At 43.1% G+C, this 22,484-nt stretch overlaps 1 protein-coding gene across 4 annotated transcripts in view; it reads left to right on the top strand.

Moving 5' to 3' along the window:
• Positions 1-5,765, top strand: part of dlg2 (discs, large homolog 2 (Drosophila)) — a 1,345,388-nt gene extending 1,339,623 nt beyond the window's left edge. For all 4 annotated transcript variants that reach the window (XM_068033932.1, XM_068033931.1, XM_068033933.1 and 1 more), the window contains one exon: positions 1,170-5,765. In XM_068033932.1, the coding sequence (XP_067890033.1) occupies positions 1,170-1,276 (107 nt within the window). In that variant the 3' untranslated portion in view covers positions 1,277-5,765. The remainder of the gene's footprint in view (positions 1-1,169) is intronic.
• The last annotated feature ends 16,719 nt before the right edge of the window (positions 5,766-22,484 follow it).

The raw sequence follows: 22,484 nt of genomic DNA, 5'->3' as shown, positions 1-22,484 counted from the left end.
GATGTGACTAATTGCAGATGGATTGCTCAGTACTATTGCAAATCATTTTGAAAGAATTTGAAAGGGATTTACAGTGTGCAGCCAGTAATTCTAACCGTGAAGCAAAGGTCTCTTGATGCAGAAATACCAGCTGTAATTGCACACAGATGTGCTCTAAAGTGACACATTATAAATAATTAAAAGGTACTACATTTAAAAGATAGTGGGGGAGAAATTTGTTCAGTGCAAAGCAGGCTTATGTCTATTCACAAGGGCAGGCAGCACTTGGATCACTACCTGCACAGCATTTATCGTTGAAATCATTGAAGAATGGCCACACAGGTAGCTTCCATTATAACTAATTTCTCCCCCAGAATCGATAATCTAGACTAATACTTCAGTGCAGTTGTGAGGTTGTGCTTCACTGTGAGAGGTGCCATCTTTCAGATGGAAGGTTTATCCGCCCTCTCAAGCAGACCATGGCACTATTAAAAGAAGAGTTCTCCCAGTATCCTGGACACTATTCACCCTTCAAGCAACAAACAGATTATCTGGCCATTTATCTCATTGTTGTTTGTGGGGCTTTGCTTTGCACAAGTTGCTGCCACATTTCCTGCGTTACTATACTTCAAAGGTACTTCATTAGCTGTGGAGCACTTTGGGATCTCCTGAGGGTATGAAAGGCATTATATAAATTCTTTGTAATAAAATTTAACAAATGGATTGATATATATATATTTTAAGGTAACCAATGTTAAGTGATCTCTGCAAAATTTTGATCTGACTTGATTTGATGGAAGCCCTGAAACTCAGGTGTGTTTTAGTTGAATTGTGGAATTCTATCCCCCCAAGAGGCTCAGCATGCTGGGTCAATTAAAATTTTCAACACTGAGATCGATAGATTTTTGTTGGCCAGGGTATCAAGGGATATGGATCAAAGGATTGAATGGAGTTGATACAGATCAGAGATGGTCTAACTGAATGATGGTACAGGTTCAACAGGCTGAATGGCCATCAACTGTTCCTATGTTCCTAGATCATTTCTGCTATTGACTAACCAGCATAATAATATTGGAATCAGAGGAAAATCCAATGGTTCATTCTTTAAGTGCATGTATAAAGACAAAAATTAAGGAAAATTCTCAAACTAAAATCACAAGCATTAATTCTTGTTTTATTTAAACCCACAGCAATAGTACAAGGAGAAACCTTGGAAGCGATTTACAACCAATGCAAATTAGCTATTGAAGAACAGTCTGGTCCATACATTTGGATTCCCTCAAAGGAGAAATTGTGAATCAGCCATAGATGTGAGACTGATGAGAACACCTGTTCAGATAGTGACATTTAATTTGTTTTTAATTGCATTTTCATCTCTATCCATGCGCATAATGCATGAATGTACTTTGAGTTAGAAGCTCAGCAGGATGTTTCTGCACAGGTCAAAGCTATGTTTAGGGGGAGGGGGGTGCAAATACAACCAAGACAAGATTTGGCAAAAGAAGAAAGGGCTTCTAGAACACCATGGAGGATCCGACAGCATTGTGTATCCAAGCCACATTGTACTGAATTCTTGTATTCGGCCTTTTGCCCTTATTGTGATCAAATGGACAAAGTAGAGACTCCTGTACTTAGTTTCATTCCCTGACAGGGCAGTGCCCAGCATTACAACATTCAGCCAACCTGTGTGAACTAGTAATTCACTAGAAAGCAAAATCCTGCAGATTTTGTAACTATGCAGATAGAATTCATCACATAATTTTCTAAACAGATTTTTTTGTTGAGGCTGAACATTATATAAAGATGAACTCACATCTATAAAATCCAAAAAAGAAGCATTTTCAAGTGTGCAACACATTCTAGAATGTGTCAAATTTGACAACAGGTGAAAATCAGGATAAGCTTCAATACATACAATATACATTTTAATATTTGTATTCAGAGGATATTGAAATAATTTATAGTAAAGGAAATATATTGCTGTAAATTGTGAGATCTATTGGTCATGTTTTATGACAGATTCAGCATTGACTGGACATATTATTTTAAAGAAATTTAGGGAGCAGGGCAATTTGCAAGTGGTTTTACTTGATTAAAATCTAAACGAACTGACGATCAATTGATTTGTGAATAACAGTAAATTCACTGCCATCTCCAACTGTTGCTAGTGAAAATTCACTTACTTTTCTTCCCTTACGAAATAAGCATGCAGCTTGAAATTTTATCCTCTAATTAGTCAATGTTAATTTGTGTGCTCTGCATTACAGTTTGAAGAGTAATAACTGTGGCTAAGTAATTGTGATTTCCTACCTAGCCATAGCAATGTTTTATCTTTTTGTTTAATCCAACTTATTATTTAGTAATAAGTTCTGCGCAGTGTGGCTGTTTCCACTCTGAAGCTACTATTGCAATTTTTCAAAATTTACCCTTATATGCTTATAATTTTTTTTGAGCTGAATTTTATCTTCTGTATTATTGAGTGAATTGTACTGTACAAACAGCTGTATTTAAGGTGCACTGTAAGATTACACTTGTCCTGTACTGGTTTGATCACAGTTAAACTCAATTTTAGTCTTTAGTACAAATTTAAAATACTCCATGCCCATTACAAGTGCAGTAATCAGAGAATTTTAAGCTCTGAATAGATAGAATCATAGAATAGTTACAGCAAATAAGGAGGTCATTCAGCTATTGTGTCTGTGCCGGCTCTCAGCAAGAGCAATTCAGCTAGTCCTACTCACTCGCCCTTTCCCAAGCCACAATTGAATTGGCCTCCATCACACTCCCAGACAGTGCATGCCAGATCCTAACCACTCGATGCATAAAACATTTTTCCTCATGTCGCCTTTGGTTCTTTTGCTGTTGCCCTTAACTCAGTGTCCTCTTGTTCTTGATCCTTCTGCCAATGGGAACAGTTACTCCCTATCTACTTTGCCCAGACCCTTCAGGATTTTAGACACCTCTCTCAGATCTCCTCTCAATCTTCCTTTTGTAATGAGAACAGCCCCAGCTTCTCCAATCTATCCTCATAAATCATCCCTGGAACCATTCTTGTAAGTTTTTCCTGCATCTTCGCTAATGCCTTCTCATCCTTCCTGAAGTGCGATATCTAGAATTGGACTCAATACTCCAGTTGAAGCCAAACCAGTGTTTTATAAAGGTTCACCATAATTTCCTTGCTTGTGTACTCTATGCCTCTATTTATAAAGCCAGGATCTCATATGCCTTATTAACCGCTGTCTCAACCTGCCCTGCCACCTTCAACAATTTGTACACATAACCTTAGGTCCCTCTGCTCTTGTTAATCCTTTATTTTATATTGCCTCTCCGAGTTCTTCATACCAAAATAGATGGTGCGATGTCCAACCAAGAACACACTTGCGCAAAAGCAAAATACTGCAGACACTGGAAATCTGAAATGAAAATGGAAAATGCTAAGAGTAGCCGGTCAGGCAGCATCTGTGGGGAGAGAAACAGAGTTAACATTTCAGATCAATGACCCATTGTCAGAACTATTATTTATTTTAAGAACTCACTTGCCTGTCTTACCCTTTCCTTCCATTCAATCTTTACTGCGCACTGTGCACTTATCAACATGCATTCCAGGATTACAACTGATAGAACATTTTGGGGGGGAAATGGGTATGGAGTATACAAAGTGACCCATCAGTGAAGCTTTCAATTCAATTTGACCAGCTACTTGCTGAATATTTATTAACTATTCATCCATGATGTTAGAATTCTCAGGAGTTAAACTTACAGCACTTGGATGTTACAGGACTTGAATTTAAGCTCCCATGGAGTACCAAATTTTGTTAATAGCTGATACAAAAGCAAAATACTGCAGATGCTGGAAATCTGAAATAAAAACAGAAAATGTTAGAAAAACTCAGCAGGTCAGGCAGCATCTGTGCAAAAAGAAACAGAAACAATGAGCTTACATCAGAACACTGTTCTGCTCTGGTAAAAGGTGATTGACCTGAAATGTTAATTCTGTTTCTTTCTCCACAAATGCTTCCTGACTTGCTGAGTATTTCCAGCATTTTCTGTTTTCTGTCAATTGCTGTTGTTTCTTTTCACTTCAGGCAATGCATGTGAAGCCAATTATCTTGAAATCTCCAAAGCAAAGTTACATACTTATTGTGTGTGTACTTTATTTTAGTTTATTTATAAAGTTCTCTAATACACCTTTTCTCTAATTTCTAAAGATCTACAAAGCGGTTTGCATTTATGATGTTGATCATAATCTAGACTTTATATAGAATGACCAATATGCCATTGTCCCTTCACATGATCTTAAGTGATGCTATTTGAAGAGGGTTTAGGGGGTGGGCGGGGTGGGGAGTCTTCTAGATCCTATATATTTTTACAGGAAATAAAATCATCTGCCTCTACTTTTTTAAAAGCCCTAATGAAAGTACTCCAAATATTCTACTGTGTCAAAATCTGGGAACTTGAAGGGGCCAGGACCCATTGGTCTTACTATAATTAAATGCAGCAATTAACCTGAGGAATTTAAAGCTTTTGCACATTTTGTAATTTTATGCTGAAAATTAATGTAACCAGAGGGAAAGGCCTTGCTTCAAAACTTGCAGATTACTCCCTGATACTACACTACCTGCTGTAGTTGGATGAGACTGAAGAAAAAGCTCCACTGCTGGAACAAGCTCATAGTTACCTGTATAGAGGATTTTACAATATAGATTAGTTACCTATTGATTGTAAATAATCAATTCCATCCATTCCGTTTGTGTAAAGAAGAAAAGCACACTTAAATAAAGAATTCAGTTGTATATTTAACAATATAAATAAGTACTCATGCTTGTTAATGATTTTAAAAATTAAATTACCCTTTATTGCAGATAAAGACACCCTTATATATACTGCTTTTGATCATGGTTCCATGTTTTTGTCAGATGTCGGCTACACTATTTCACAATATAGCTGCAAAACCTTAATTCAATAAAGCCACTTCTCTGTACACTGTCATATGCACATTGCATTCTAGCACCTGTAATATTGTATTATTTGTCACTTGCCTGCCTTTCCTGTTTTTAAGTGTTTTGTTAACAGAAGAATTTCATTTAACAATCTAAAGCTTGCACAGATGAATTTTATTGAGCAAAATGTTCAAATTTTCTTTGTAAATTATTTTAAAATTAACACATGGTGCTTTCTTTGGACTTGATTCCCAGCAATAATTATTTTCTGATGCAAATATTTGATTGAAGAATAAATTCTGAATCAATTGAAGAAACTAGAACGGCACACAACAGTCTAAAGATAATTCTTATTCGTGCAAATGGAACCAAAAACCAAAATTCTAAAAATAAACTTAATTTTTTTCTGCCAACAGGAAACAAAGCAGAAACATATCTGATATAAATGTAAAACTGGTGCATTCTAAATGGTGTATTAATAGCTATCATGAATAGTCCAGCAGATTTCATACTGGAATAGAAGACCCATACTAATTAAATCATTCTCTCACTTCAAATTTTAATTAGTGTTGTATGCTATTCCAACATAAACCATGATGGGTCATTCAGTATAGCTTTAATAAAGTTTATCTCAGCAAAATCCTCAGTTATATGGTGCAGTAATTATCCGCATGTTTAAAGCAACATTGTCTTTTGTGGTTTGGCCACAACCAGACTTTACTTTGAAGTTGTAACAAATGAAAGCTGTCATTCAGCTGTCTCAAAGTTCTACAAGGATCTGTGCAATTTGTGTAAAAGCATTGGGTGTGAATGACACAATGTACTGTTTGTGGTACTGTAAATAAACATGGCAGCTGAATTCTCTAGTACCATGACCTTCATTTCTGAAATACATTTCAAAAATGCCTTCAAGACATACGGTGCTGAGAAGTTTAGAGAATGCTATTCTTGATTTATTTAACAATTTGGCTATAGAAAGGAAAACTTCCCCTTTAAAGAGGCAATAAGCCATCTGAGTCGGTTTTAAACCACCAGGAAAGAGGCAGGTGCACTTTAAATACAAGTGATTTGACTTAATGTCGCATTCGCGTGTAATTGCTCTGGCTGCCATTTTCAGTGCATTTAGATTGCTAGGAATTCCACCAGAACCAGCGAGATAACGTTCGGAAGTCCTGGGGCTGTTCATCCTCCTACAAACTCACCAATTGTATCATGAGGTCTCCCACAGTCTTCGCATCAACATATGTGTTGCTTACAGTATCATTTCCTCCAATAGATTTATAAGAAAGACTCTGAGGGAGAAGTTGGGCTCATTAGCACCCACCTTTTGGGCGCTATAAGTGTCCTTAAAGCTCCAAAGTGGTGTCTATGGTGCACATACACTTGCGTGAATTGCGGAGGATGCCATATTGGTGCCGGTATTAGCGTTCACAGTGAGGGTCCAACGGAAGTATGCAGAGCAAGCAGATCATGATGTTAATCTGTGATGCCATTTTGGAGTTTAGAAGTCCAGCCAACTCCCTCACTTAACCTCATATAGCTGAACACGCCTTCAGCAGCAAGAAGGACCTCCCACCAGCGTTACTTAAAGGGAGCATCAACTACTTAAAAGTTAGTTGCTGGCTGGCTTCTTCTGCAATTGCTATGATTCTAAAAGTGCTTGGTGCTTTCTATAGTTGTTTCAAGTTGCAAAAGTCTACAGGGAGTGGTTTGGTAGGTGCTGAAGGACTTTTTGTTGATTTCAAGGCTTTTAACCAATTTCTCCCAGATATGGGTGCACTAATAGGCATTCCCCTTGGAACACAGCATGACTTGAAGAATGAACAAAGGCCATGGAGAGCAGGACAAGCTATTGGAAGAGGGAGGAGGAGGGGGAGAAGGGCTTTCAGCAGGAGTCCATATTCATTCAAAGAGCAATTCTCTTATTTGAACCTCAGTGAAGAACAGTGTATGAGTGTCTGCGCTTCAGTAAGCACATTCTCACTGCAATCTGCCACCTGCTGTAGCCACAACTGTAACCTCAGAGCAGGGCAAGGACCACATTGCCAGTGGCTGTGAAGGTGAACATGGCGATGAACTTTATGCATCTGGATGCTTTCAGGCCGAAGCTGAGGATATATCTAACATCTTGCAGTTTACTTCCAATTGTAGTGTAAGGGAGGTCACTGAGGCTCTCTATTCATTGCGAGTTAACCACATTTTATTCTGTCTTGCCAGAGACAAACAGATCAAGTGAGCATGTAGTTTTCTAGGATTGCAGGCTTTCCCATGGTGCAGGGTGTAATTGACTGCATGCACATCGATTTTAAGGCACCACATGTCAACTCTGCCCTATAGCAGAACCAAAAGGGTTTCATTCCACTCAACATTCAGCTGGTGTGTGGAAAACCATGCAGATCAATGCCAGTATGTTGGCAGCAGTTATGATACCTTCATTCTGTGGCAGTTCACTGTGCCAGCTACATTTAAGCCACCATGACAAAGCAGAGGGTGGCTGGTGGGTGACAAGGGATATCTGCTGATGACGTGGCCCATGACTCCAGTTTTCAACCATGCACACGTGTGCAGCATGCGATAGAGCAGACCATTGGCTTGCTGAAAGAATGCTGCCATAACCTGGAGCATTCTCAAGAAGCCCTGCAGTACTTGGTAGAGTGTGTATCAAGATTCACGGTGGTCCGTTGCATGCTGCACAACTTCGCCATCATGAAGGGACAGCCCTTACCACCAGCTGTACAGTGAGCAGCTGAGGAGGAGGAGGAATAGGAAGAGAGAAAGCCACCTATCAGTCCCTTTTTAGCCCGGCTGTCGGTGAAGAACTCATCTGAGCATGATACCAATAACCACAATGCACCTTATGCACCTTCCCTTTAAGAGGTACAGGCTAGCCACTCATGATATTGGTCTCCTGCTGATGTGTCCATCCATTGAACAGAGCAGTTATTGCTGGCTGGATGCTGAACTCATTCAAATGAGCAGGCAGCATGAAGTTCACAAGCTACCTGCATTGTAATCAACAGGCGCTGGTTAATCAAGCATTGTGCTCCCGGTGCCCATTTTAGTCCCCACTGCATCTAGATTTCTCTTTCCAGGCACAGAGACCAACTGCTCCAAGCCTATTTCTCTCGCAGCATATCTAACATTTCCAGTCTACAGTGCACTGCTGCATCAAGTAGGTCACCAATGCCCCCTACTTAGCAGTGCCAACCAATACTTTGCCTTTCCCATGGATGCCAACACTCAAAATGGCAGATCTGTAAGATTTGCAGCAGTGGCTGGCTTTCTCCATATCCAGAAGGTTATAGACTGCACTCATGCAGCCATCAAGGCACCAGAAAATGACTCAGCAGCTTCCATCAACAGGAAGGTCTATCACTTAATTAATGTTCAGCTGGTATGTGATCAGTGCAGAAAAATCATGCAAGTGTGTGCCAGTTTTGCTGTCAAGGTGATTTCAGCATGCAGCACTCATCCGGCTCCTACACAAAGTCTGTCACATCATTATAATGTGCTGCATGTTTCTAAACATAGAAATGCAGAGAGGATTGCAGTTGGAGAAGGAAATCCTACAGGAAAAGTAATCATTTGACGTTAAGGAGTTGGATGAAGGTAAGGGTGAAAGAGAAGAAAGACATGCAATCAGAGAGGTCAGGGATCAGTTGATAGCACAGCACATTCAGTGACCTGCTCATTCCCCTCCTCTGAAAAATGACACAAAGTGCCTTTCTCATTAATAATCCTTCTACTCCCTTCACCACTCCCTTAATCCTGCATTAAAGAACTTTAGGGGTAATTTTAACTTTTAGCAAGAGTGTAGTGCGTGGTTACTTCAAAGGAATTTGACACGTATCGGGCCTCTTGTGCCTATGCTGAGAGGTAGAAGAAGCAAGATGCAAGCAGGGCGGGGAGTGGTTGAATAGAAAGCAGCTGGCTGGAATGTGAAGTGAAGGAGTCACAAGTTCCTTGTTCTGTAAGAACAGAATGCTGTTAGTGGCTGCTGTGAAGGCAACAAGCAAGAGGTTTTGTGTGTGTGCTTAAGCTAAGAATTTGAGGTGGTGTAGTATGCTATGTGATGGGTGGTGAAAAATTATCCAGCTTCACTTAACATTCTCCTGAATTCCCTCTTGGATTTATTAGTGACTATATTATATTCATGCCTTCTAATTTTAGACTCCCTCACAAGTGGAAACATCCTCTCTATGTCTACCCTATCAAACCTTTCCGTTATCTTAAATACTTCATCAAGCTCATCCCTCAGTCTTCTCATTTCTAGAGAAAAGAGACTCAGCCTGTTCAATCTTTCCTGATAAATATAATCTCTCAATTCTTGTAATTGTTTGCACCTGTTCCAGAGCCATATTTGTTTACATAATTGTGACTGCATTATGAAAGCGCTTTGGGACATTGTAAAGACATGTTAATGACACAATAACAATGGAAGTTCTTTGCTTTCTCTTTTCCAGTTCTGGGCACCAGACTTTAGGAAGGGCATGAGGGCTTTGAAGGGGTACAGAAGATATTTATTAGAATGGTTCCAAGAGATAAGGAATTAGAGTTAACTGGAGAAGCTGGAGTTGTTCTCCTTAGAGCTAAGAGGAGAAGGCTAAGAAATTTCATCGAGGTGTTTAACACTGTGAAGGGTTTAGATAGAGTAAATAAAGAGAAACTGGTTCCAATAGTTGAAGGGTCAATAAACAGAGGGCATGGATTTAAGGTGATTGGAAAATGAACCAGAGGTGACATGAAGGAAAACTTTTTTACATAATGACTGGATAGGATTTGGAATGCACTGCCTGATAGGATGGTGGATACAGATTCAATAGTCGCCTTCAAAAGGGAACTGGATAAATACTTGATGGAGGAAAAAATTGCAGAGATAAGGGGAAAAAGAAGAGAGTGGACTAACTGGATTGTTCTTTGAAAGAGCTGACCCAGACATGATGGACTGAACAGCTTGTTCTGTGCTGCACTGTTCTCTGATCCTATGTGATGCAGGGGAGTGAATTGTTCAGAGTGGTGGGGTGGTAGGGGAAGGACTGTTCTCAGATGTTATTGAGATCAAGAAATTTAGAGCCAAACTCACCCTTGCTGCTCTTGTCAGACCATTGAAACATTTCCTGCATTTGATGCAGGAACGATGATTGATATTCCTGGAGCTGATGATCTCAGCCCCCTCTCTCCATGCCCGGTGAACGTCCATTTCTTCCTTCCATTGGTGGGAAGGAGAACCTCCCTCCTCACCCTCACCACCAGATTCTGCAGGGAGGCTTCAGAGAACCTGGGAGATTGCTTTCGACAGCTTGCAATACTAAATGACAGTAATGCCAATAAAATGAATACGACATCTCTTTAAAAAGTGTATTCTTGCTTTAAATAGGCCTCTGACATGCTGGAAATAGCCCCCAGAATGTATGTGTCCTTTCCATTCCTGATGCAATTGAGTGGGAAACCCTCCAATCAAACTTGAAAGAGGCCCAAGTGTGAAATTAACCTGGGCCTGAAAAGTAGGTGAGGGGCATTTTTAACATTTGGCCTGTGCCCACCACCTTCCTAAAACCTACTGAGTTAAAATCTACCCCGCAGGTTTCTTTATACTCAGCAGAAAATTTATTATAGACCACCTCACGCTAAAAGGAATAGTATCTCTACTTTGAGTTTAACTTTCATGTTTTACAAATACTGTTTGAATTTATAACTTTTTTTAAAATAAAAAGACCGATGAAACTTCACAATGTTTTTTTGCTGAGCTATGATTTTTTTTAAAATCTTCCCATTCAAAGAGACGAAAGCTGAGGTGAACAAATTGCCTTAATTAATCATACCCCTGGAAATCATTTTTATACTTTCATTTAAAAAATCATTTCTTTACCATTCCTATTAAATTTAATTCATTGAATGAAAATGCTTACCTGTCTGAATTGCTGAAATATGAAAAATATTCCAATTCAAATTTTGAAGTAGCCTAGCATTTGTAAAGTAGAAGGTCTACATTGGAACACCCTTGAAGTGAATACAGTGTTTCCTGTGTCAGACATTCCTGTAGTATTAAAGTAAATGCAGAATTCCTGTTTGGGTTCCTGCTGGGTTGATGCCTGGATGCTAGGTAGATACTTTCCGTTAACTAAGACTAGATGTTTTATGTGGCAACTGCAGAAGCTTCTGCAAAATGTCAAAGATAAAATGTCAAAGATGAGCACTTATTAAAAAGTCACAGCATTAGTAAATTAATAAAATTATTGTTTTGTTTTTACTATCTGGTTATGAGGTTAGGGATCACTTGGCAGGGATGAGGGTGAGCAGAAGTTGGTTAAGACCCATAAACGGACACAGGAATCAGAATGCCTGATGAACCAGGGCTTGATCAATCCAATTTCTGTGCTGCCTGTTCATTTACATGATGGCAGCATGCAGCCAGCACTCAACCACTGTTGAGTGGCTGCCCACCAGTGCAGGGAAGCAAAATTGTGAGAGAGAAGTTCATGCAAGTCTATGCGACTTGAAGCAAGCCTGCATCTCTTAAAGGGGACATGCATTTTGATGGAACAGGTGCTGGAATTCAAGTGTTCAAGTGGCTTTGACCTAGAAAAGACATAGGAATGGTAGAGAGCAGACTGCAAGATTCTCCAATGCAGCACTGGAGGCATTAGTGCAGGCGGTCAACAGGAGGAGAGAAGTCCTTTATCCATAGGGAACCAGGAGACCTTCCAGACAAACTCTCAGAAGGTAGTTGGACCTGAGGACCTGGATGCAGTGCCAAAAGAAGTTCCACGACTTCACTTGAGTGATCAAGGCTAGTGAATGCATCTTCAAATGCCACATACCATCAAATGTACCACTAGCCTTTCACACTGCTCAATGAACCACAACACATCTCACCTACCAACAATCTCCATCAATTATGACTCATACCTAGCATTCACACATTCACAAATTCACCTCACCCTAACACATTTAGTATTGCTGCAAGCCTCACACCCACAGGGCTGAATTTTATAAGCTCGCCGCTGTTCCTTGAAAGAAGGTGCAGCACATGTGCGACTAATGTGCCATTCAGCCCCCGTGATATTAAATGGAGGGGGCAGAACGGCTGCCCCAATGAGGTAGAGGGGGTAGCCGCTCCATCCCCGGCAATGGCATCCGGAGCCACTGTGCAGGCGCCGGCACCATTTTTAAAGGGCTTCAAGCCCTCCAGGTAAATATAAATGTTTAAAGGGACAGGCGAACAAAAATTGGAAATAAAATTTTATTTAAACTTTGAATCCCCTCTCCCCCCTTCCCCCCACTGAGACACCTTCCCACCATTCCCACAACCAACTGGAGCAGTTTTCCCTGCTCCCACCCCAACTCCCTGCAAATTCCACTCCTCCACACTCCCCACCAGTGTACCGGCTTGGATCCAAATGGAGATCCAAGGGCACGGGAGTTCTGGCCAATGACCAGAATATCGGCATGGGACAGCCATCGTTACCAGGTAAGTGTTTATTCATTAATTGGAATATGATTAGCATATTTAGATGAAGGTTCCTCTGCCAAGCGGCATAGGGTCGGCACTGAAGCCTCGCCATCGGCGGTAAAATGCAACGGGGCCTTCCCGCCATAGGGAGTTGTAGGGGGCCTTTCCTGGAAGAATATTCTGCGCACTTCCTCCCCCCCCCCCGCCACAAACTCTAACGTTGGAGGGTCGGTAAATTCAGCCCACAGTTTACGTACACTGCCAGCTATTCAACCATGAAAGCCACATCATCCGAATCGCACTCACTGGGCTGGATTTTAAGCAGCCCTTGACATCATGATCCATGGCGGGAGGGGCCTGAAGATGGCTCCGGATGAGGCCCGCCACTGACCTCAATGCCAGCAGGGTCCGGCCCAATCATCCCAGCAAAGGCGAGGCACCGTGGTGGTCACCCTGCCGCTCGGCAACGGGACCACAATCACCATATCCAAATTAATAAAATTAATGCATTTACATATATTTACCTCAGATCTTGATGGCCGGCACTTGGATTCCTGTCCGGGGAAACAAGGCGCGACACTGGTGAGGAGCAGGGAAGAGGCAAGTTTATCAGTGCGGGGGTTGGGGGGATGGGGTCAAATAAACATCATGGGTGTAGGGGATGGTGAGAAGGGTTGTATTTTAAACTTTGTGCAGCTTGTGGGGGGGGGGGGAAATGGTCAGATGTTAAAGGTAAGTGTTTTGGGGGGAAGGGCAAATAGTTAATGTCATTGTTATTGGGGGTGGGAGAGGGGAAAAAGAAATGTATTTGTTTAATTTTATTGAATATGTCTTTAAACATTTAAATAAGCCGCAAGGCCGACTGCCCTTTAAAAATGGCGTCAGCGTCTGCACACAGGCAGCTGATGACATTGCCGGGACAGCCCACCCCCTGCATGTGATTGGGGGGGTGATCCACCGCGGCTATTTAAATGAGCCACCATGCTTAAGATTGCGACAGATCTTTGGCATGTGGTCCGTGCGGTGGTCCGCCATTTTTTAAGCTCGCCACAGAGATTGGCGGTGAGCTCTTAAATCCAGCCCACTGACACACTGACAGGACAAAGGCAACAGCAGCTAATTGGTGGGGAAAGGCAAGCTGCATGTCCTCACCCCCATTGAAGCTGCCATGATTGAGGATGTAGCCAGTGGTGGGGCTGACACCATTGAATATGATGTAATCCTTGTACCTAATCCTCCTTCCCACGTCTCACTTACCTCTCATCCCACAATCTCTTCTGATTTACAAGCTGTAGATGTTGTAAGCATGCATCTCTTATTTTCCTTCCATCCACTCACTGCCTTTGTACCTTCCTCCTGATAGATATCCAAGAATTGCCACCTGCTCAGGCAGTGGTGGAAGAACAAGAAATGGAAGAGCAGGAAGACAGTGATGAAGAAGAAACACCATCACTCGCTCTCATACTCACAGCCACCAGTTCAGATACTGGCACGGCACAGACATTAGAGGGTACCATAGAGGTGGGATTCACAGAGGACAAGGTTAGCCCAGGTGCTAGCTGCCCAGAGGGTGAAGTCAGACACATGTTCTATTGTAGGGCACTCAAATGAGGAATTTGAGAGGGTGGCCTACAGGAAAAGGCTGTTGGGTATGCACAAAGGAAAGCTTGCATTGGCAGGCCTGCCAGAAAGCTGCAGTAACTGCCAAGAAACATGGAGAAGTCCAGCACCAATTTGGCACAGAACATGGAGCCCACCCATTGCAACGTGGAAATGGTGGCCAACTCCAACCATGATGTATGATCTAATGGCTAGTGTCTCAGCTTCAATTGCAACACAAAAAGCCACAGAATGTCTGAGTACTTCAGTGAAAACTCAGATTGATGTCATGCAAGGTCAACGTTTTGCCATGCAGGCTCAAACTGTTGCATCCTGTCTGAGGAGATCAGCATTCAAAGAGGCTTGTAGGGTCTCACAGCAGTACAGTAATCTGTCCTCCAACAAATTACTAGGATTGCTGAGGCACCGCTCCAGGAGAGTGTCAGTGGCTCTATGGAACAGGAATATGATGTCCTCTCTCAATGTAATAACATTTGTCCTCCCACCACTACCACTCCACCAGTGGCCTTGCTGTTGCCTGTCAGCCAACCAGCCCAGACTGCTGCCACGCAGGCTGAGATGGTGCAGTCCAAAGACCGGCCTTCTAGGCCCAGAGCTGCTCAAGATTATCCTGCAAGGCCACCTGCAGCCTCCCCACTGAAAGTCAGCAGCTTTCCACTAGCCATGCTGCAGCCACTGTGGTATCACTGTATAGTAGCACTGGATAGGCAAAGACACCCGGAAGACAGGCACTAAGAGAATGCACAAGGGTGATTAGTTGACTTTTGTATGGAATACTGGATGGTTTGTTTCATAAGGTTGGCTTGGAATGTTTGTTTCGTGGTGGCTTTTATTTCAGCCTGCTGGCAAGGGCTGTGCCCTCATATTGGCAAGGGTGTGCAGGATGCAGCAGACAGTGATGAATCATGACACATGCTCTGGCAAGGACTGCAGGGCTCCTCCAGAGCAGTCCAGGCAGGGGAATTGTTGCTTAAGCACCCCAAATGTCTGGTTGATGACATTTCACATGGGAGCATGGCTCTCGTTATACATATGCTGCCTATGTGTATTTGGGTTGCGCACCAGAGTCATGAGCCATGTGATCAGCAGGTAGCCCTTGTTGCCTAGTAGCCACCCTCTGGTTTGACATGGTGAATCAAATACTGATGGTCCAGGGGATTGGCACACAATAAAGGCATCATGACGGCTGCCAGAATACCAGGCATTCAACTGCATGATGTGTCAGGCATGGTCACACACCAACTGCACATTCAAGGATGGAACCTTTTGCAGTTGTGGTACATCTCAGCATTTAGATGGAGCACTCACAAAGCAATGTATGTGCAGTCATTGTCCCCTTGCACCATGGGGAGGCCCAGTATCCTGGCGAACATGCACACTCCAACCACTTCTCCATGGAAAGAGGGAATGCAATGTATTTCCCTCTCCTGGCATACAAGGTGACCTCCCTTATACAGCAGTGGACAACAAACTGCAAGATATTAAATATTTTGTCTGGAAGGCTCTTCCAAAGAAGTTCATAGCCATGGTCACCTTTAGAGCCACTGGCAGTGCCGTTCTCGTCCTACATTGAGGTTGTAGACCTGCCTGCCATAGGTGGCAGATTTCAGTGAACACCACCTTTGTAAACAGAGATGTGACACACATTATTCCTTGCTGAAGTTGAGGTAAGGGAAATGCTTCCTGAAGACCCTATGAGAGCCGTTCACCCCCTCCTCTTTCTCCCTGTTTGAGCAGCTTATCTTCATATGATTTGCATCTCCTCAATCTCCCTGTCATCCTGCAGGCCAAGGGGGAATGGCAACTGCAGTACTCATAACAGGGAGCAAGTATTCTGCACAGAACTCTTGAAGTGAGAACCAAGGCTGTCACATGTGCGCACCACTCCCTGCAGTCATCACCAACTTTAAGTAGCAGTAGAAAACTGACAGCACTTCAACAAACTCAACAACATCCAGAAGAAATCAATCTGAAACTAACTTGAATATAGTTGATCCCTTTAAATAGCACTGGTGGATGGGTGGGTTGGGGGGTGTGGGTGGTGGTCCTTCCTGCTGCTTAACATATGTTCAGCTGTGCAAGGTTAAGAGAGGGCATTAGCTGGAGCATTGAGATTGTAAATGGCACCACCACAGTAAAATCAGCATTACAAATTGACTGACGCTACGATCTTCCCACTCTGCAAACTTCTGGTGCATGCTCCTAACACCTGTGCTAATGCCCTCACCAAAATGGCACCCAGTGCAGCCTGCACCAGATGTTTACGCAGGCACATTTGCACCCAAAATGGCACCCATAGTGCCAAAAAACGGGAACTACTGAGCCGAATTTTCCTTTGCTTGAGTTGTCCCCTGCCACCATTCAGTAGCACCCAGGTCTCTGAGCACACTTCTGGTAACTGTGCAAAATTAGTACATGGTAATTTGCTCTCTTACTTCCTTTCCTCCTTCCCTGTGAGTAGGACCTGGCATTTTCTTGCCTACTTCTCTGATGGTGTGCTCAGATCAATAGTTCACTCTGGTGATTTGTGACTTCGAGCTCTATAATGTAACACTCCACAATAGGATCTGCTGCACACTGCACAATGCAAAGCCCAAACCCATAACATGACTGTTGTCACATTTCAGGATGGGTCCCGCGTAAGTTAAAAATATTACTGTTGGTCTCAAGTGTTAATTGTATATTAATTGTGTTTAATTGTATGCTAGTGTTGGCCATTCACTTGAGCCTCCTACAAATAGATACAGACTAAAATTGTTGTTGTTGGGTTAGGACAGGGGTCGACAACCCGTGGCTCCGGACCCCCATGTGGCTCTTTAGCATCTCATTTGCGACTCCCAAACTTTTCCAGTTGGATCACATTATCATGAAAAAAGCCTAAAAAAATTGTTAAGAAAATGATAAATCAAAGAACTAGACAACAACAAATTTTTCCTTATTCATTTGCTTAATAAAAAATTTAGTTTCTACACTGTCGGGCTTCAAAATAGCATTTTTAGGGATTATCTCAGAAAATATATGGTAATTGTGGTCTTAAGATGATAAGTTAAAAGCTCAAACTGCCAATAATAGGGCAGTCTCCGAGTTCTTCATAGAAATATAGAAATAATAGAAATTTACAACACAGAGGGAGGCCATTCAGCCCATCGTTTCCATGCTGACCAACAATGTGCCATCCCACTTTCCAGCCCTTTTAGGCTATGGCACTTCAAGTGCATATTCATGAACTTTTTGAATGTTATGAGGGTTTCTGCCTCTACCACCCTTTCAGGCAGTGAGTTCCAGACAACCCACCACCCTCTGAGTGAAAGAATTTCACTTCGAATCCCCTCTAAACCTGTTACGTCTTAACCTAAATCTATTCCCTCTCATTATGGATCCCCTCAACCAAGGTGCATAGGTCTTTCCTATCCACTCTATGTAAACCCCTCATAGTTTTATACATTTCAATTAGGTCTCCCCTCAGCCTCCTCTGTTTCAAAGAAAACAAGCCCAGCCTATCCAGTCTTTCCTCATAACTAAAATTTTCCAGTCTAGGCAACATCCTCTTAAATCTCCTCTGTATCCTCTCTAATGCAATCACATCTTTCCTATAGTTTGGTGACCAGAACGGCACGCAGTACCCCAGCTGTGGCCTAACCAGTGTTTTATACAGTTCCAGGATAATCCCCCTGTTCTTATAGTCTATACCTCAGCTAATAAAAGCAAGTATCCTGTATGCCTTCTTAACCACCTTATCCACCAGTCCAGCTACCTTCAGAGATCTGTGAACATGCACTCCAAGGTCCCTTTGTTCCTCTACAGTTCTCAGTATCCGACCATTTATTTGCCTTGTTAGCCTTCCCCAAATGCATTACCTCACACTCCTCCAGATTGAACTCCATTTTCCACTGTTCTGCTCACCTGACTAGTCCATTGATGTCTTCCTGCAGTCCACAGCTTTCTTCTTCATTATCAATCACACAGCCATTTTTTTGTATCGTTTGCAAACTTCTTAATCATACCCCCTACATTCAAGTCCAATTCATTAACATATACCACAAAAACAAGGGACCTAGTACTGAGCCCTGCGGAACCCCACTGGAAACCGCCTTCCAGTCAGAAAAACACCCATTGACCATTACCCTTTGCTTCCTGCCTCTGAGCCAATTTGGATCCAACTTGCCACTTTGCCTTGGAACCCATGGGCTTTCACTTTCATGACCAGTCTTCCATGTCAAAAATATTTTTTTAATTCTTTCATGAGATGTGGGTGTCGCTGGTAAGGCCAACATTTATTGCCCATTCCTAATTACCCTTGAGAAGTTGGTGGTGAGCTGCCTTCTTGAACCATTGCAGTCCATCTGGTGTGGGTACACCCACAGTGGCTGTTAGGGAGGGAGTTGCAGGATTTTTATTCAGTGACAGTGAAGGAACTGTGATATATTTCCAAGTCAGGATGGTGTGTGACTTGGAGCGAAACTTGTAGGTGGTGATGTTCCCATGCACCTGCTGTCCTTGTCCTTTTAGATGGAAAAGGTCACGGGTTTGGAAGATGCTGTCGAAGGAGGTGTGGTGAGTTGCTGCAATGCATCTTGTAAATGGTACACACTGCTGTCACTGTGCATCAGTGATGGAGGCAGTGAATGTTTAAGGTGGTGGACGGGGTGCCGATCAAGTGGGTTGTTTTGTCCTGGATGATGTCGAGCTTTCTGGAGTGTTTTTCAGCTGCACCCATCCAGGCAAGTGGAGAGTATTCCATCACACTCCTGACTTGTGCCTGGTAGATGGTGGACAGGATTTGGGGAGTCAGGAGGTAGATTACTCACCACAGAATTCCCAGTTCCTGACCTCCTCTTGTAACCATAGTATTCACAGGCTGCTGCAGTCCAGTTTCTGGACAATGATAACCCCCAGGATGTTGATAGTGGGGAATTCAGCAATGGTAATGATGTTGAATATCAAGGGGAGAATGTAAGTGTCATGAGTTTCCAGGGTGTTACAGTGCAGAGTGACTATGGCTTATAGTCACATGACAGAGCGTTACAGTGGAAGTTTGGTAACTGAGGATAATTAAGGGTTAATTTTACCTTAAATCTAATCTGTCTTTTATTTAGCAGATTAACTTAACAGTTGCTGTGAGGGTTGGAGAAGGTGAGTTTTAGACCAGCTTTAAACAGGGTTCACTCAGGCTCTGCTTGCAGCTGCACCTTGTTAATTAGAGAATTGGCTTAAGCCAGTTTTCAGGGGCGAGAGTCAGTCAGTATAAAAGTGAGCCATCTTACAATACTGACTTGGGTTGCATTAGAGTGACAGTGGAAGTTTGGTAACTGAGGAAGATCAGTAAGGAGCTCCTTTCATTTCCTACCTGCCCTCAGAGTGAGGGGAGCCAAGAGCTTTCAAAGAGCACAGCTGACTGGGAGAAGACTCGGAGGGTGGAGTTCCGGACTGGTAAGTATAAAAAAAACTTACCTTGGGGTTTTGTGGCCTGCATCCAGGGAGAAGACTTGGAGGGTAGAGTTCCAGACTGGTAAATATAAAAAACTTGCCTCTAGTAAAAAAAACTGAAAGTGACATCACAGGAAAGCTGTGACCTGATTGGCTGGTAGGGAATTGTTTTTACTGAATTTGAAAATAAAACATTGATAAAAATTGATTAAAACCCTAATTAAATAATTAATAAGAGTAACTAAACCAGAGGGAGGAGATTACTGTATTTAGTTAGCATTTAATAGTTATAGTAGGAATCTAGCACTAGGGACCATATAGTTATTATAACAATTTAGTAAGGATTTAACAAGTATTTATTTATCTTAAATTAATTTTATTAATTAGTGCCAGAAATGACAGTTAGAGGGGTGAAGTGCTTCACCTGTGAGATGTGGGAGGTCTGTGATGCTTCCAGTGTTCCGGACGACGACATCTGCAGGAAGTGTACCCAGTTGCAGCTTCTCACAGACTGCATGGATCGGTTGGAGTGGCAACTGGATGCACTTAGGAGCATGCAAGTGGCAGAAAGAGTCATAGACAGGAGTTTTAGAGAAGTGGTTACACCCAAGGTGCAGGCAGATAGATGGGTGACTGCTAGAAGGGGTAGGCAGTCAGTGCAAGCATTCCCTGTGGCTATCCCCCTCTTTAACAAGTATACCGTTTTGGATACTGTTGGGGGGAATGGCCTATCAGGGGAAAACAGCAGCAGCCAGAGCAGTGGCACCATGGCTGGCACTGTTATTCAGCAGGGAGGGACAAAGCGCAGGAGAGCAATAGTTATAGGGGACTCTATAATCAGGGGCACAGATAGGCGCTTCTGTGGACGTGAAAGAGACTCCAGGATGGTATGTTGCCTCCCTGGTGCCAGGGTCAAGGATGTCTCTGAATGGACAGGGGGCATTCTGAAGGGGGAGGGTGAACAGCCAGAGGTTGTGGTACACATTGGTACCAATGACATAGGCAGGAAGAGTGACGAGGTCCTGCAGGGGGAGTTTAGGGAGTTAGGTAGAAAGTTAAAAGACAGGACCTCTAGGGTTGTAATCTTGGGATTACTCCCTGTGCCACGTGCCAATGAGGCTAGAAATAGGAAGATAGTGCAGCTAAGCACGTGGCTGAACAGCTGGTGGCGAAGGGAGGGTTTCAGATATCTGGACCATTGGGATCTCTTCAGGGACAGATGGGACCTGTACAAGAAGGACGGGTTGCATCTAAACTGGAGGGGCACAAATATCCTGGCTGCGAGGTTTGCGAGTGTCACTCGGGAGGGTTTAAACTAGTGTGGCAGGGGGGTGGGAACCAGAGCAATAGGACAGCAAGTGAAATAAATGAGGGGAAGCTAGTAAATAAGGCCAGTAAGACTAAGAGGAAGAGCAGGCAGGGAGATGTTGCGGAGCACAGCGGGACTGGTGGTCTGAAGTGCATTTGTTTCAGTGCGAGAAGTATAACAGGTAAGGCAGATGAACTTAGAGCTTGGATTTGTACTTGGAACTATGATGTTGTTGCTATTACAGAAACTTGGTTGAGGGAAGGACAAGATTGGCAGCTAAATGTTCCAGGATTTAGAAGCTTCAGGCAGGATAATGGGGGATGTAAAAGGGGTGGGGGAGTTGCATCACTTGTTAAGGAGAATATCACAGCTGTACTGTGGGAGGACACCTCGGAGGGGGTCATGCAGCGAGGCAATATGGGTGGAGCTCAGGAATAGGAAGGGTGCAGTCACGATGTTGGGGGTTTACTACAGGCCTCCCAACAGCCAGCGGGAGGTAGAGGAGCAGATATGTAGACAGATTTTGGAAAGATGTAAAGGTAACAGGGTTGTAGTGGTGGGTGATTTTAACTTCCCCTATATTGACTGGGACTCACTTAGTGCTAGGGGCTTGGATGGGGCAGAATTTGTAAGGAGCATCCAGGAGGACTTCTTGAAACAATATGTAGATAGTCCAACTAGGGATGGGGCCGTACTGGACCTGGGATTGGGGAATGAGCCCGGCCAGGTGGTTGAAGTTTCAGTAGGGGAGCATTTCGGGAACAGTGACCATAATTCCATAAGTTTTAAGGTACTTGTGGATAAGGATAAGAGTAGTGCTCGGGTGAAAGTGCTAAACAATATTAGGCAGGAACTGAAGAATTTAGATTGGGGGTGGCTGTTTGAGGGTAAATCAACATCTGACATGTGGGAGTCTTTCAAATGTAAGTTGATTAGAATCCAGGACCAGCATATTCCTGTGAGGAAGAAGGATAAGTTTGGCAAGTTTCGGGAACCTTGGATAACGCGGGATATTGTGAGCCTAGTCAACGAAAAAGGAAGCATTTGTAAGGGCTGGAAGGCTAGGAACAGACGAATCCCTTCAGGAATATAAAGACAGTAGGAAGGAACTTGAGCAAGGAGTCAGGAGGGGTAAAAGGGGTCATGAAAACACATTGGCAAACAGGATTAAGGAAAATCCCAAGGCTTTTTATACGTATATAAAGAGCAAGAGGGTAACCAGGGAAAGGGTTGGCCCACTCAAGGACAGAGAAGGGAATCTATGTGTGGAGCCAGAGGAAATGGGCGAGGTACTAAATGAGTACTTTGCATCAGTATTCACCAAGGAGAAGGACTTGGTGGATGATGAGCCTCGGGAAGGGAGTGTAGATAGTCTCAATCATCTCATTATCAAAAAGGAGGATGTTTTGGGTGTCTTGCAAAGCATTAAGGTAGATAGGTCCTCAGGGCCTGATGGGATCTACCCCAGAATACTGAGGGAGGCAAGGGAGGAAATTGCTGGGGCCTTGACAGAAATCTTTGTATCCTCATTGGCTACAGGTGAGGTCCCAGAGGACTGGAGAATAGGCAATGTTGTTCCTTTTATTTAAGAAGGATAGCAAGGATAATCCAGGAAATTATAGGCTGGTGAGCCTTACGTCAGTGGTAGGGAAATTATTAGAGAGGATTCTTCGGGACAGGATTTACTCCCATTTGGAAACCAACAAACTTATTAGCGAGAGGCGGCATGGTTTTGTGAAGGGGAGGTCGTGTCTCA

This window comes from Heterodontus francisci, chromosome 6 (assembly GCF_036365525.1).
Source record: "Heterodontus francisci isolate sHetFra1 chromosome 6, sHetFra1.hap1, whole genome shotgun sequence".
In the NCBI taxonomy this organism is placed as follows: Eukaryota; Metazoa; Chordata; class Chondrichthyes; order Heterodontiformes; family Heterodontidae; genus Heterodontus; species Heterodontus francisci.
The sequence above is the reverse complement of the archived record's forward strand: the minus strand, read 5'-3'. Positions and strand labels throughout refer to the sequence as shown.